At 42.1% G+C, this 17038-nt stretch overlaps 1 protein-coding gene across 3 annotated transcripts in view; it reads left to right on the forward strand.

Annotated features, from left to right (window-relative positions):
- The first annotated feature begins 9490 nt into the window (after positions 1-9490).
- DCP2 (decapping mRNA 2) overlaps positions 9491-17038 on the forward strand; it is a 58012-nt gene continuing 50464 nt past the window's right edge. For 2 of the 3 annotated variants that reach the window (XM_032626779.1, XM_032626780.1), the window contains exon 1: positions 9491-9703. In XM_032626779.1, the coding sequence (XP_032482670.1) occupies positions 9651-9703 (53 nt within the window). In that variant the 5' untranslated portion in view covers positions 9491-9650. Of the gene's footprint in view, positions 9704-11622; positions 11637-17038 lie in introns of those variants that run through there. The other variant, XM_032626782.1, reaches the window with a different exon arrangement.

The raw sequence follows: 17038 nt of genomic DNA on the forward strand, positions 1-17038 counted from the left end.
GAGAAATCAATTGAATTCTCAGTAAGAAAGTCTAGATTTTTTTTTTTTCGGCCATGCCATGTGGCATGAGGGATCTTAGTTTCCCTGACCAGGGATCAAACCCAGACCCCCTGCAATGGAAGCACGGAGTCTTAACCACCGGACTGCCAGGGAAGTCCCAAGAAAGTCCCAATTTTAAAATTACGAACTTTTGAAAATATATACAAAAGAAAAGAATATAATTAAACTCCATGTACTTATCACCCAACTTCAACAATTACTTACCTTATGTTATCTATTTGCCTTGCAACTTTTTCCCCTGGTGGATTATTTTAAAGCAAATCCCAGGCATTATTTTACCCTTAAATAAGGGCTGGTTTTAAACTGGGTGATCCCATGCACAATGAACAAAGGAGCTAAAACTGCATAATTTTAATTTACTGAAACTAGCTATTTTCAGGCACCATAAAAATTTGTCAGTGGGGACTTCCCTGGCGGCCCAGTGGTTAATACTCGGTGCTTCCACTGCAGGGGGCGCAGGTTTGAACCCTGGTCAGGGAACTAAGATCCCACATGCCAAAGGGCCAAAAAAACATATTTGGCAATGATTCCTGGAAGTGGAGGTGGGTAGGCATAGAGAAAAGCTGTAAAGCAAGGATACCTATACAGTGTGACAAGCAGAATAATGCCCCCCAAAATGCCCATCCCAGTCCCTGGAATCTGTGACTATGTTATGTTAATGGAAAAGGGGGAATTAAGGTTACTGATCAGCTGGCTTTAAGATAGGGCGGTTGTCCTGAATTATCCAGTTGGGCCCAATGCAATCACGGAGGTCCTTAAAAATGGAGGAGGAAGCAGAAGGAGTGAGTCACAGGGAAATGAGACTATGCAAGAAGGTCAGAGTAATGTGATGCAAGAAGGAATCGACCAAACATTACTGGCTTGGGAAGGGAGGAAGGGAAGCATGAGCCAAAGAAAGCAGGTGGTCTCTAGAGGCTGGAAAAGGCAAGGAAGCTTATTCTGCTTTTAGAGCCGCCAGTAGGGAACACAGCCTTGCCAACATCCTGATTTTAGCTCAGTGGGATCTTTGTTGGCCTTCTAACCTACAGAACTATAAGGTAATAAATTTGTACTGTTTAAGCCACCAAGTTTGGTAATTTGTCAAAGCAGCAATACAATATAAAACGAAGGTAGAGAGTGAGATTATATCACCATTTGGCAGTGCTGCAGTGACTATAGAATAGAAAAGAGAAAGCCAACTTTCAGGGAGAGTTTTCCTTATGTGGGAAAGGGTTTTTTCGGAGCTCTGAATCATTTAAGCAGATAATGATATACTCACCTGAAGTCATTAGACGGGGAGGCCTACGTATGGCAAAAGGCTCAGTTTTCAAGTCCTGCTCTTGTGCTAAAAACATGAGAAGGCTGTATGATGTCAACTTTAAAAATGGGAAAAAGGAATGGACACCCTCTGCTGATAGAGATAAAACAGACTTTTGTTGTTTTGGATTCTGGTGTCCTTGTGTACTCTGGGAACAGTTGGGGCCACCCAGGCCTGTCACAGATGGGGCCTCTGTCTGGAGAGTAACAGACCAACTGTGGACAATAAGCTCCATGTCGACCAATGGGTAATGGGGCCCAATTAAGCTGATTATTTTAATAATGAGTGATTGGAGAAATGCTTAGGATTTGTATGCTGTTGTTTCAACAGAATTTCTTCTTTTAAAGAATTCTATATGAGATGTTATGAGATAAACAGCTTTTCCCAATCAAGATGCTTACAAGGTCAGTTAAAGAAAGAAAAGCAAAACAGCCTCCAGCATGCTTACTCAACAACAAAATTTATTCAAAGAATCAACATAGTAATTAGCGCCTGTTAGTAATTTAGTTTCCGAAATTTTAGTAGAAAAGAAAAAACCCAAAACCCCTTCATCAGTGACAGGGAATTAAATAAGAAAATATTTAAGAATTGTTATAGAGATTATATTTCTGATTTTAAAAAATTAAGAAATTTTTTCTAAAAAAGAAAAATCCTGAAACAAGTTTCTTTTTTCTTGAGCTGTCCCTCATGCAAAAAAAGGTTGTTTACCAATGTGTAGAGCTTTTTTATTTGCGTCTGACAACTTCATTTTCCCCCTTTCAACTGCTTCCTCCAATTCTGGGCAAACTTATCAGAGCATGGGAGTTAGACATGACAGAGGAGCAGGAAGGGGAGGGCAAAAGTAACGGAAGGTATTCTAGAGTTCTAGAGTCTAGAGTTGTTTTATATACATAATATATTTATACGTATATTCATGTTTAACATACATAGGTATGTATTATATATTTATTATATTATTGTATATTATATTTTATATATTTACATAATATATTTATATAATATATATGATATAGTATATATGTATATATATATCTATATATACACACATACATACAGAAAGAGAGAGCAAGTGAACTCTGCATTAATTAGAACTCTTTTGTGAAAGTAACAAAAAAACCGGGACTTCCCTGGTGGCACAGTGGTTAAAGAATCCACCTGCAAATGCAGGGAACACAGGTTCAAGCCTTGGTCCGGGAAGATCCCACATGCCATGGCCCGTGTGCCACAACTACTGAGCCTGCAAGCCACAACTACTGAAGCCCGTGTGTATAGAACCCGTGCTCCGCAACAAGAGAAGCCACTGCAATGAGAAGCCCGCGCACGACAACGAAGAGTAGCCCCCGCTCACAGCAACTAGAGAAAGCCTGCGCGTAGCAACAAAGACACAACGCAGCCAAAAATATTAAAAAAAAAAAAAAAAAACCCATTTGAGCTAGAATGAGTTCATCTTTTCCAACAGATTTCTAAGCAGAGATGCACTTTTTTTTTGAAGAACTTCACACTTATTGATGTTAAGATTTTGCATCTTGTCACTTCTTCCTCAGTAATCTCAGCACATATTTGGTGATAACTTACTCATTTGCCTATTCTTAATTAGCAAATGTTTATAGAGTGCCTACCATATGACAAAGATATTCTAAGCACTGGGGACTCAGTGAATAACATAGAAAAGATCCCTGCTTTCTTGTAACTTATGGTATAGTGGGGGAGAGGGAAAAATAGATAGAAAAAAATTCACACTGAGGAAGCATAGTATGAAGAAAACAAAGGAATCGGATTGATAATAACAGTAGAGACTATTTAGACACAGTGGGCAGGGAAGGATTTCTGAAGAGGTGATGTTTAAGCTGTACATAAAGGATGAAAAGGAGGGAATTATAGAAGTGGGTGGGCAGCATTCCAAGTAGAGGGAATGGTATGCAGAAAGAGTTAGAAGGCCTTTTTTTCCTTTTTTTTTTTTGGCCGTGTGGCTTTTTGGATCTTATCTCCCCGACCAGGGATTGAACCCATGCCCTCTTCAGTGAAAGCGTGGCGTCCTAACCAGTGGACGGCCAGGGAATTCCCAAGAGTTTGGAGTTTTTGATGAATCGGAAGAAGGCTAGTGTGGTTAGGGTGTAGTGAGAGAGAGGTGCAGATGGGACATAGGAAGAAACAAGAGTGATAGTCTGGTGCCCCATCATATAGTCTCTTGGGCCACAGCATGCATATTGGATTTGACTCCAAGGATCATGAAGATTTCCAAGCAGGAGAGCTATGTGATCAAATTTGTGTTTTAAGATGATCACTCTTGCTGCTACATGGAGGATGGATTAAAATAGGGCAAGAGCAGAAGACAGGAGAGCCTATTGAAGTTGTCCAAGTGAGAGATGAGGTGGCTTGGACTGAGGTGGGGAAGGCTGAGGTTGGAGAAAAAGGAATGGGCTTTATTTATTTGTTTATTTTTATTTTTGATCAAAATGTAGTTGATTTACAATGTTGTGTTAGTTTCAGGTATACAGTAAAGCGATCCAGTTATACCAATACATATAAGGGGGATGGGTTTTTAGATAGGTTTGGGAGGTAGATTGGACAGGACTCACTGACGGACTGGAAATGGTAATGTGTGAGAAAGACAGGAATCAAGATTCACTCTTAGGTTTCTGGTCTGAGCCCCTGGGTGGCTAGTGAAACATCAGTTGGAATGATTTGGGCCCACGTAACAGAAAGCTTGGGCTGAAATAAAAAGAAACGTATTGGGCTTCCCTGGTGGTGCAGTGGTTAGGAATCCGCCTGCCAATGCAGGAGACGTGGGTTTGAGCCCTGGTCCGGGAAGATCCCACATGCCGTGGAGCAATTAAGTCCGTGCGCCAGAACTACTGAGGCTGCACTCTAGAGCCCGTGAGCCACAACTACTGAGCCTGCTTGCCACAACTACTGAAGCCCACGTGCCTAGAGCCCGTGCTCCGCAACAAGAGAAGCCACCGCAATGAGAAGCCTGCGCACCGCAATGAAGAGTAGCCCCCGCTCGCCACAACTAGAGAAAGCCTGCGTGCAGCAACGAAGACCCAACGCAGCCAAATTTAAATAAACTAAATGAATTTATTAAAAAAAAAATGTATGAGTTCACGTAGGTTCAGAGGTAGGACAGGCTTCAGAGTCCGCTTAATTCCAGCAGTTCTTGATGAGTCTGTCTCACGGTTAAAGACCTATGTGTGATTTTCAGGTCTAACCCTGGGCAATTACAAAAGCTTTGCCTGGCAGGCCTCATGGGGAATATCTGCCTTCTCTACACAGCCTTGGTGCACAGCTAGTGGACTGCGATCTCTGAGGGGGGGTGCAGTCAAGGACTCAGGCCTCCCAGACTCCTGTGCTTCACTATTTGCATTCCTAGCCCCAGGGCCTTCAATCCTAGGTCCTTATCTAGGGCTTGGGCAGAGGTCTTCTTCAGGTGCCTCTGCTGAGACTTCCTTATCTGGGAAGGAGGAGTGCTTTTTCACTCCTAACCCTTTCCCCAGGGTCCATAAAACAGCTGGAGCCTTTTGTTCAGTGAAACCACCACCCAACACAGATGGATCTGAGCTAATCCATCTGACCTTGACAAGTGCTCTGTTCCAAGGAGAAAATGGAAAGGAGGGAGTCATGCTTTGTCTGGTTTTAACCTCTTTCTCACCCTGTCACAGTAAGTGATTAAAGGCTTAACTCTTTCATTTTTGGCTTGCTGGTTTAATTGGCTACTCTGATACCTGACGGCTGTCCGTTCTCTCCTCTTTTTATTGAATGTCATCAGATCAGGATATGGTGTCTGGAACTACCAGGGCCATCTCACCAGTGTCCTGAGGTTAAAGCTAACATGTGGAGTAGGGCAAAGCTGAGAGACCTGTAGAAATTGGAGCCAAAGCTGTCAGGAGCTCAGCTGACTTGGGAGAGGCCAGTAAGCACGTTAAGTATTTTTTTAGAATTCTACAACAACTCATTTTGTTGTGAGGATTATTGTATTTGAAAATAATTTTATACTATAATATGCTGTACAGATATTAATAATTATTATTGTGTCATTCTCCTTGAAGCAGAATTCCTGCTGATGAGTTCAAAAGACCTGAATTCTAGCTCTGTCTCCATTGCAAACAGTGGTTAAATGATTTAATCTTTATAAGTCTTAATCTTTATAAGCTTCATTAAGCTCTATCTGCCCATCCCATGTAGTTATAAACACTAAATGAGATAGCATATTTTAAAACTATAAAGGTTTTGATCAACCCAATTATTTAAAAATCATATTTTATAAGTTAAGAACGCTGGCATCTTCCTTTCCCTCAACTCCAAACTCCAATTTATTTTCTTCTCTCAAGCCACAGGCTGCTGGGGCCTGTGGACAGTTGGGTTTGAATGAGGCCTTGGGTTCTTTAGAAGTCACGGCTCAGAGGGCTGCTATAAGGGCTGCTCCACTGTGCACTAGCCCAGCTCCTAGAAATGTGTGTGAGAGGAAGCAGGGGTGAGATGGGGAATGGGCAGGAAAGTAACTTGGAAGATGCTTGCCCTCAGACATCACTGGAATTCTTTGTGGAGGAGATTGACTTAGCACTGTGAGAGAGTTTGGGGACTTCCTGGCCCCTAAAAGCCAACGAAGGAGTTGTGTAGCTGTCTCTGAGCTGGGAGACTATAAAGAAATGAGGGAGCAGGAAAACTTCCTCTAGGTTCTTCAGTGGGGCTGGTAGCCTGATTGTTTTTATGCCATTGGACCCTTGGGGGTAAACACCACTTTGCCTTCCACCATTGTTTCACTGCCACCATTTAGAGTACTCTAAAAACCAGACTTGAGCTACAAGTGGACAACTAAGAAAAATAACCACCAAGGTGTCCCTCAGACACAGAAAAGAAGTTCAGTTAGTGTTACTGAACTCAGGTTTGTCTGCTCGCTGCTCAAAAGCCAGTATTTGAGAGACAAGTGTTGGTAGGAAATGACATACTGCTTTATTTAGGAGGCTGGCAACCTGGGGAGAAGGTTTGGACTCGTGTCCAAAAGCCAATTCCCAACTGCCGATCAGGGGGCAAGGGCTTTTAAAGGGAGTTTCAGGGGTGTATAGGCGGAGAGATGGGGCTAAGTGCAGAAGAGCACAGTCAGCTCTGACAATCACATTGAAATTGGTCATGCAGTGGTCTGATCGGTATCATCTTGATTGTTTTAGGTACAGTTAATCTTCAGTTCCAGGGTTGGTTTGTTCCCAGTTCTTTGAGGTCAGTTCTCAGACTTGTGTAAGCTAGAGAAGCTTATGTCATTGCTACAGTCTGGTCATCACATAGTTAACTTTTTCCACCCGATGAGGGTTTTCAGTATCTATAAAACAGCTCAAAGGATATGGCTCAGAATATTATCTGTAGCCCTTGAGTAGGAACTAAAGGTCCTTGCCTTTGTTAAATGGCTTATTATTATTTTGTCTTGTTTTTTTCCTTTGCTTTCACATTTTCTCACTTCTCTGATTAAATTTATTATTTGGCTAAAGTTTTTCTTCAGACAAGAGGCAGGTGGGGGACATGGCAGAGCAGGGGCGGGGTCTGTCCCAGGAAGGCCTCATGGGGTCCTGCTTGTTACAGTAGGCTATAAAGAGTGCACACCAAGCAAGACAGAGCTACTGAAGGGGCTTTACCATCATCCACCAATCCATTACACCAAGCTGCCTGGACATCCGCATGGTCAGGCCATTCAAGATGGCTGTTCTCTTGCTTTCTGTACATCCCTGCTTGACTAGTCCCTGCTTCACTCACATGGCTGTCCAATCCTCTTAACCATAGGCCTTAATTAGTCACTGGTAACTGATGAGCCCACCTGATGTGAATTCCCCCTATAGATGGTAGCCTCCTTTTCCCTGCCATGTCCTGCCTGTCATCTGCTGCCCATGGTAGGGGCACCCCAGGACCCTTTGTGTAAGGTCCTCCTGTCCAATATACCACTGATGTTTCTGTTGCTGTCTCCGGGCTCTTTCTTTGGTCTCCAGGCTAGGCAGCTACAAGGCTTGCAGGCTTGCCCTGGTGCAGCGCAACAACATCCAACAGCCAGCATCTGGTCATCAGGTAATTATCTTTTCCACCTGATGAGGGCTTTGCCTGAGGGTTTTTTCTGGTCAGCAGAGCCTGCCTTGCTGCCCATGTGGCAGGCTGGGATGCTGACCCCAAGGGCAGCCCTCAACCAATAGTTGATGGAAATTAGTATATAAATACTCCATCTTTCTCACCCCCTGAGTAGGATAACTCTGAGGTGTGTTTCATACTGGTCTTCAAAGTTCTCCAGCTCCAGTTAACACTCAGTGCTAACTTTGTTGATAATAATCCTTTCATTGGCTTTCTTCCTTTCCTTGACTCACTTCCCTGCTCTGACACCAGTCTCTCCCAGGATCACATCTCAAATCAATTACTTGCACTCAAATCCTTGTCGCAGGGCCTGTTTCTTAGGTAACCCAAACTAGACTTGTACTGTGGCAGGGAGGACTGAATAGAACAAACAGAATACTCCAGCCTGTGCTTCCCTACTTGACTCCTAGAATATTTCCAGTTTGGCCTGAAAGGGTTTTCTCTACGGGAAATTTGACCAGCTGGAAAGAATGACCTACAGATATCGATGCCATGTGTTCCCAACCAGCAGCCCAGCCAGACCATCCTACAGTGAAGCTCTCAGGAAACAAGTCCCATCCACATGCTGGGAGCTTCCAATCAGCTTTTACAGCACTTGACTCCAGTTTTTTAGTTCCATACTCTTAAGTATGAGTGAATAGTTGAGGACCACCAGAAAACATCTAATATGATAGGTGGAAGCCAAATTAATAGGAAAAAGCAACTGAGAGGAATAAAAGACTATTCAGGAAGAAGAAAACTTTTGAAATGTATTAATATCCTCATAGAAATACAGGATCTATGAAGCAAGGCTATGACACCATGACGAAAAGCCATTTGAAGAACGAAAGAAAATTCTAGAAAAGTAAAAACTATAGATGGCTGGAAAATAAACTTGAGGAATCTTCCGATAAAAAGCAAAAAGAACAAAGATGGAAAATAGAGTAAAATAGATGGTAACAGTGCTCCTATACCAAGTTTGGGCTTGAACATACATCAGAAGCTGATGTAGGTGGACTATCAGAAGCTGAAAAGATAGTAACCTGTTCATATCTGGACAAAACAAAACAAAACCTGGGCAGGTGTACAGTCTAAGAATGGAGGTGGAGGAGGTACTGGTTAGGCAGCTCTTAGACTAGGGAGAATAATGCGAACCTGATGTAAAGGCAGTGGGCATTTTAACAGAAATTAAAAGATGGGAGATTAAATGGTAGAACAGACTAAACCCAAGACTGAGCAGGTGTGTGTGGGCCTGTGGGTCTGATACAAAAGGAGCAAGTTGATAAATGGACGCATCCAGAGTGTCTCCAAGGATCCCAAATGGATTGGACTCCAATAAGCAAGATGTGGAATGAATGAGGACTAGCCAGTTGGAGTGGTGTGAGCGTGCAGGAGATGGAATGCAGATTCCAGAGTTCAGGTTCAATCAATTCATATTTTCTGAGATCTCCCAGGGTGTCAAATACTGGGGTAAAGTCCCTTGTCTTCACAGTCGGGGATGGGTGCCCGCAGAGTGAACGAGGTAAGCCACCACAAAAATGACAACTCTCTTCGGGGTTTGTAGCGAAAGGAGACACAGCCCTTGGCCTGGAGTTGCTGGGGGCGGCGGTGAATGTGTGCGCGGGATATCTGGTGACAGAAACCACGCATGCACACTCGTGCTGAAAGCGCCCACAGGCTCTGCAGCGCAGAGGTCGGAGCGCCTGCTCGGTCACGGAGCGGCGGTGCAGACCACGTCGAAGTCCTGGATATTGGTCTTGGGATCTAGTGGGAAGACCTGAGCCCTCCAGACTTCCTAATAGTGCGAAGGAGGCATGGTGCGCATGCGTCTATCCACCTCAAGGCCCAGTCCAAGGCGGCGGGAAGTTGGTTTTCTGAGTAGCAACTGAATAGCTTGAAGACGGATTGGAGCCGACGGACCAATAAACAAACGTCTCATTGGCTTAGCTTGCTCAGGCTGCCGGTTCTCCAGCTTCCCATTGGCCCTTTCAAGCGGAGCAGGGGCGTGGCTCCAGGAGCTCCGCCCCCGCTCCGCGGCCCAGCCTCGGGGTCCCAGGCTGAGGGAGCCGGGCGGAAGTGAGCGGGTCCCGCCCCTTCCCCCTCTCGTTTTCGTCGGAGCCGCCGCCGCCGCTGCCTGCTCTCCGTGCCGTACCCTCGGTCCCCGGCCGCGCGGAGCCGGGATGCACTGCTCCTGCTGTGGGTCCTCATCATGGAGACTAAACGGGTGGAGATTCCCTGCAGCGTCCTGGACGATCTCTGCAGGTACTGGGGCGCCCCGCGCTGCTCCGGCCCCTTGTCGTCCCCTACTCTGTCTCTAAGTTTCGGCGACCCCGGACGCCTCCGCGTCTCCTGCCCGGCTCACATCCTTGTCCGGGCTTTCCGGTCCCGCCGCTGCTCCCTTTCCCCCTCGACCCTTATCTCGGACGACACCACCCCTCTTTTTCCGCCGCAGCCTCCCTGTTTCTCACGCCCCCCTCAATTCCTCCTCGCGCAGCGCTGGAATTTCCTCATTTTCTTAGTTCCCCAACTACTTTGATTTCCCCGCAAGCGAAGCCGCTTCGCCAAAGCCTGGATCTTTGGCATTTTGGGGGCAGCCCCTCCCCCTCCCATTGCTTCTTCTGGCTCTCTGGCTTTCACAGACCGTTTTACCCCCTCCTCCCTCCATCTCAACCCAATTCTGTTGAAAGACCCCAAGGTTTTTAAGTCTTAGAATCCCAGGTTCTCGGAAAATTGCAGGGAGCAATTTTCAAATTTACCATTCCCCCGGAGTATTCTTATGGGTCCGTGGCGTTCTCTGTAAATTGCTGTAAAGAATTATTCTTTTGTTTATCCCCAAACTTACCGTTGGAAGTGGGAAAAAAAGTCTGGAGTTCCTTCCCCCCACCCCCTCCAATCTCTTAATTATCCTTCTTAAAGGAAATTCTAAACCGCTGGGTTTTAACTCATGGAGTACTTTTACAAGAGAAATTTCCTGAGTTCTTCTCTCTTGTTGGCTATGATTTCAGATAGCCAAGCAAGTGTAAAATGGCCTTAAAATTTTACTTCAGGAAAAGGAACTCATTTTGGTGCAGTGATACCCTGAGTTGTCGTCGGTGTAAGTGGGTTGTGAAGTAATTTTAATTACAAATGAGTGAAAGCTCTGATTAAAACAAACACATTTCACGTATTTATGTCTAAAAGTCTGACTTTTAGTAGTTGTGTCGCATTCACGCCTCTTTTAATGGGAAAGGAAGAACTAATACTTGTGGAGTTATTACTGAGTGCCAGGCAGGCACTGGCTGCTCTCTTCACATGTATCATTTAATCCTCGAAACCACCCTATTTGGTAGGTGCAGTTTTTTCCATTTTCATCTGACAGACTCAGGTTGTAGTTTACACAAGGTCACATTCATCTTAATTTAGAAAATCAAGATTTAAGACCTAGGCCTTTTTAATGTCTGCTTTTTTTCCTACGCAGGTGGATGAAATAGAAAGTCAAGTCTAATGTTATATCCTCACAAAAGAAAAGTACATGTAGATAAGTAAATAGACTAATTCTGCAACCACTGAGAATTAACGTCACTGTATTTCTTTAGTGATGGTATGATTATAGCTTTTGGAATATGATAGACTCGAATGAACCACTTTAAAGGCCCTCATTTTCTATGATTATTTTTCTTAAAGAGGTTTGATGTCTGTCTTAGGTAAATGAGTGGAAGAACATATACCAGATGCGGATTATGATTTTTATTTTCTTGTTCATGTTTCCAAGATTTTTTAGAGGATGTACATTTTATAGTTAGAAAAATTAAATATGAGTAGTATTTGGAAAGGTGAGCAGTAGTTTATGTATGAATTAATAGGGATACAGGTGATTTAGAAAAGATGGGTAATCTTATACTTTTTCAGGCATCTAAACTAATTGTCCCATTAGTATTGGGTTTATTTTGTATATTATGGAGGATTACATTATTTAAAGAAGTCAGATCACCATTATGAAGGTGGTTGGTTTTATGTGTGTAATCTTTTTTTTTTTTTTTTTTGTGGTACGCGGGCCTCTCACTGCCGTGGCCTCTCCCGCCGCGGAGCACGGGCTCCAGACGCCCAGGCCCAGCCGCTTCGCGGCACGTGGGATCTTCCCGGACCAGGGCACGAACCCGCGTCCCCTGCATCGGCAGGCGGACTCTTAACCACTGCGCCACCAGGGAAGCCCTATGTGTGTAATCTTACTTAAAAATAATGGTGTTGTGTTTTGTAGACTTCATGTTAAACATCTGTTGTGTTAAATAAAGATTCTTACTTGTTTTTCTAGTTAGTGTATTTAAACTATTTTATACAAATTTTTTGGAATAGAGAAAAATTTCTTTTTTTCCTTTAAGAAAACTTTTTGTGATTACTGTGTTTTGGCTCTGTAAGAATGATGTTTTTAAAAATTAGGGCTAGCTACTTGTTAAACTAACAGTGAAACTGTTACCAAACCAAACTTGGGTCTACTCCCCTGAGGTGCAGAAAAGCCTATACTGCCACTGTTTGTGGTTGAAGGGAAGTACTGCATTTATTGCTGGGCCATGCAAGGAAGAATGGACAGTTCATGCTCAAAAGACAAACTCCCCAGTGGCTTTCAGGGAAGGGTTTTTAAAGGCAAGATGAGGGAAAGGGTACAGGGTGAGTAATCAGCTCGTGGACATCCTTCTGATAGGTTGGTGGTGAGGTAACAGGGTGGCATTTTAGGAATCTCAAATTATCAACCTGGTTTCCAGGGTCTGAGGTCTGCTTGCTGGTGGTTAGCATATGCAGTTGACTTCTTCCAGCTGCTGGGGGTTTTATTTTTATTTATTTATTTATTTTTAATTAATTAATTAATTTATTTTTAAACATCTTTATTGGGGTATAATTGCTTTACAATGGTGTGTTAGTTTCTGCTTTACAACAAAGTGAATCAGCTATACATATACATATGTTCCCATATGTCTTCCCTCTTGTGTCTCCCTCCCACTCTCCCCATCCCACCCCTCCAGGCCGTCACAAAGCACGGAGCTAATATCCCTGTGCCTTGCGGCTGCTTCCCCCCAGCTATCTACCTTACTACGTTTGTTAGTGTGTATATGTCCATGACTCTCTCTCGCCCTGTCAAAACTCACCCTTCCCCCTCCCCATATCCTCAAGTCCGTTCTCCAGTAGGTATGCGTCTTTATTCCTGTTTTACCTCTAGGTTCTTCATGACATTTTTTTCCCTTAAATTCCATATATATGTGTTAGCATACGGTATTTGTCTTTTTCTTTCTGACTTACTTCACTCTGTATGACAGACTCTAGGTCTATCCATCTCATTACAAATAGCTCAATTTCATTTCTTTTTAAGGCTGAGTAATATTCCATTGTGTATATGTGCCACATCTTCTTTATCCATTCATCCGATGATGGGAGCTTAGGTTGTTTCCATCTCCGGGCTATTGTAAATAGAGCTGCAGTGAACATTTTGGTACATGACTCTTTTTGAATTTTGGTTTTCTCAGGGTATATGCCCAGTAGTGGGATTGCTGGGTCATATGGTAATTCTATTTGTAGCTTTTTAAGGAACCTCCATACTGTTCTCCATAGTGGCTGAACCAATTCACATTCCCACCAGCAGTGCAAGAGTGTCCCCTTTTCTCCACACCCTCTCCAGCATTTATTGTTTCTAGATTTTTTGATGATGGCCATTCTGACTGGTGTGAGATGATATCTCATTGTAGTTTTGATTTGCATTTCTCTAATGATTAATGATGTTGAGCATTCTTTCATGTGTTTGTTGGCATTCTGTATATCTTCTTTGGAGAAATGTCTATTTAGGTCTTCTGCCCATTTTTGGATGGGGTTGTTTGTTTTTTTGTTATTGAGCTGCATGAGCTGCTTGTAAATTTTGGAGATTAATCCTTTGTCAGCTGCTTCACTTGCAAATGTTTTCTCCCATTCTGAGGGTTGTCTTTTGGTCTTGGTTATGGTTTCCTTTGCTGTGCAAAAGCTTTGAAGTTTCATTAGGTCCCATTTATTTATTTTTGTTTTTATTTCCATTACTCTAGGAGGTGGGTCAGAAAGGATCTTGCTGTGATTTATGTCATAGAATGTTCTTCCTATGTTTTCCTCTAAGAGTTTGATAGTTTCTGGCCTTACATTTAGGTCTTTAATCCATTTTGAGCTTATTTTTGTGTATGGCGTTAGGGAGTGATCTAATCTCATACTTTTACATGTACCTGTCCAGTTTTCCCAGCACCATTTATTGAAGAGGCTGTCCTTTCTCCACTGTACATTCCTGCCTCCTTTATCAAAGATAAGGTGTCCGTATGTGCGTGGGTTTATCTCTGGGCTTTCTATCCTGTTCCACTGATCTATCTTTCTGTTTTTGTGCCAGTACCATACTGTCTTGATTACTGTTGCTTTGTAGTATAGTCTGAAGTCAGGGAGCCTGATTCCTCCAGCTCCTTTTTTCGTTCTCAAGATTGCTTTGGCTATTCGGGGTCTTTTGTGTTTCCATACAAATTGCGAAATTTTTTGTTCTAGTTCTGTGAAAAATGCCAGTGGTAGTTTGATAGGGATTGCATTGAATCTGTAGATTGCTTTGGGTAGTAGAGTCATTTTCACAATGTTGATTCTTCCTATCCAAGAACATGGTATATCTCTCCATCTATTTGTATCATCTTTAATTTCTTTCATCAGTGTCTTAAAATTTTCTGCATACAGGTCTTTCGTCTCCTTAGGTAGGTTTATTCCTAGATATTTTATTCTTTTTGTTGCAATGGTAAATGGGAGTGCTTTCTTGATTTCACTTTCAGATTTTTCATCATTAGTATATAGGAATGCCAGAGATTTCTGTGCATTAATTTTGTATCCTGCTACTTTACCAAATTCATTGATTAGCTCTAGTAGTTTTCTGGTAGCATCTTTAGGATTCTCTATGTATAGTATCATGTCATCTGCAAACAGTGACAGCTTTCCTTCTTCTTTTCCGATTTGGATTCCTTTTATTTCCTTTTCTTCTCTGATTGCTGTGGCTAAAACTTCCAAAACTATGTTGAATAAGAGTGGTGAGAGTGGGCAACCTTGTCTTGTTCCTGATCTTAGTGGAAATGCTTTCAGTTTTTCACCATTGAGGATGATTCTCATATATGGCCCTTATTATGTTGAGGAAAGTTCCCTCTATGCCTACTTTCTGGAGGGTTTTTATCATAAATGGGTGTTGAATTTTGTCGAAAGCTTTCTCTGCATCTATTGAGATGATCATATGGTTTTTCTCCTTCAATTTGTTAATATGGTTTATCACATTGATAGATTTGCGTATATTGAAGAATCCTTGCATTCCTGGAATAAACCCCACTTGATCATGGTGTATGATCCTTTTAATGTGCTGTTGGATTCTGTTTGCTAGTATTTTGTTGAGGATTTTTGCATCTATGTTCATCAGTGATATTGACCTGTAGTTTTCTTTCTTTGTGACATCCTTGTCTGGTTTTGGTATCAAGGTGATGGTGGCCTTGTAGAAGGAATTTGGGGGTGTTCCTCCTTCTGCTATATTTTGGAAGAGTTCGAGAAGGATAGGTGTTAGCTCTTCTCTAAACGTTTGATAGAATTCACCTGTGAAGCCATCTGGTCCTGGGCTTTTGTTTGTTGGAAGATTTTTAATCACAGTTTCAATTTCAGTGCTTGTGATTGGTCTGTTCATATTTTCTATTCCTGATTCAGTCTTGGCAGGTTATGCATTTCTAAGAATTTGTCCATTTCTTCCAGATTGTCCATTTTATTGGCATAGAGTTGCTTGTAGTAATCTCTCATGATTTTTTTTATTTCTGCCGTGTCAGTTGTTACTTCTCCTTTTACATTTCTAATTCTATTGATTTGAGTCTTCTCCCTTTTTTTCTTGATGAGTCTGGCTAGTGGTTTATCTATTTTGTTTATCTTCTCAAAGAACCAACTTTTAGTTTTATTGATCTTTGCTATCGTTTCCTTCATTTCTTTTTCATTTATTTCTGATCTGATTTTTATGATTTCTTTCCTGCTGCTAGCTTTGGGGTTTTTTTGTTCTTCTTTCTCTGATTGCTTGAGGTGCAAGGTTAGGTTGTTTATTCGAGATGTTTTCTGCTTCTTAAGGTGGGCTTGTATTGCTATAAACTTCCCCCTTAGAACTGCTTTTGCTGCATCCCATAGGTTTTGGGTCGTTGTGTCTCCATTGTCATTTGTTTCTAGGTATTTTTTTATTTCCTCTTTGATTTCTTCAGTGATCACTTCATTATTAAGTAGTGTATTGTTTAGCCTCCATGTGTTTGTATTTTTTACAGATCTTTTCCTGTAATTGATATCTAGTCTCATGGCGTTGTGGTCGGAAAAGATACTTGATACAATTTCAGTTTTCTTAAATTTACCAAGGCTTGATTTGTGACCCAAGATATGATCTATCCTGGAGAATGTTCCATGAGCACTTGAGAAAAATGTGTATTCTGTTGTTTTTGGACGGAGTGTCCTATAAATATCAATTAAGTCCATCTTGTTTAATGTATCATTTAAAGCTTGTGTTTCCTTATTTATTTTCATTTTGGATGATCTGTCCATGGGTGAAAGTGGGGTGTTAAAGTCCCCTACTATGAATGTGTTACTGTCGATCTCCCCTTTTATGGCTGTTAATATTTGCCTTATGTATTGAGGTGCTCCTATGTTGGGTGCATAAATATTTACAATTGTTATATCTTCTTCTTGGATCGATCCCTTGATCATTATGTAGTGTCCTTCTTTGTCCCTTTTAATAGTCCTTATTTTAAAGTCTATTTTGTCTGATATGAGAATTGCTACTCCAGCTTTCTTTTGGTTTCCATTTGCATGGAATATCTTTTTCCATCCCCTTACTTTCAGTCTGTATGTGTCTCTAGGTCTGAAGTGGGTCTCTTGTAGACAGCATATATAAGGGTCTTGTTTTTGTATCCATTCAGCCAATCTGTGTCTTTTGGTGGGAGCATTTAGTCCATTTACATTTAAGGTAATTATCGATATGTATGTTCCTATTCCCATTTTCTATATTGTTTTGGGTTTGTTACTATAGGTCGTTTCCTTCTCTTGTGTTTCTTGTCTAGAGAAGTTCCTTTAGCATTTGTTGTAAAGCTGGTTTGGTGGTGCTGAACTCTCTCAGCTTTTGCTTGTCTGTAAAGGTTTTAATTTCTCCATCAAATCTGAATGAGATCCTTGCTGGGTAGAGTAGTCTTGGCTGCAGGTTCTTCTCCTTCATCACTTTCAGTATGTCCTGCCACTCCCTTCTGGCTTGTAGGGTTTCTGCTGAGAGATCAGCTGTTAACCTTATGGGGATTCCCTTGTGTGTTATTTGTTGTTTTTCCCTTGCTGCTTTTAATATACTTTCTTTGTATTTAATTTTTGACAGTTTGATTAATATGTGTCTTGGCGTATTTCTCCTTGTATTTATCCTGTATGGGACTCTCTGTGCTTCCTGGACTTGATTAACTATTTCTTTTCCCATATTAGGGAAGTTTTCAACTATAATCTCTTCAAATATTTTCTCAGTCCCTTTCTTTCTTTCTTCTTCTTCTGGAACCCCTATAATTCGAATGTTGGTGCGTTTAATGTTGTCCCAGAGGTCTC

Source organism: Phocoena sinus, chromosome 3 (genome assembly GCF_008692025.1).
Source record: "Phocoena sinus isolate mPhoSin1 chromosome 3, mPhoSin1.pri, whole genome shotgun sequence".
NCBI classification, from domain to species: Eukaryota; Metazoa; Chordata; class Mammalia; order Artiodactyla; family Phocoenidae; genus Phocoena; species Phocoena sinus.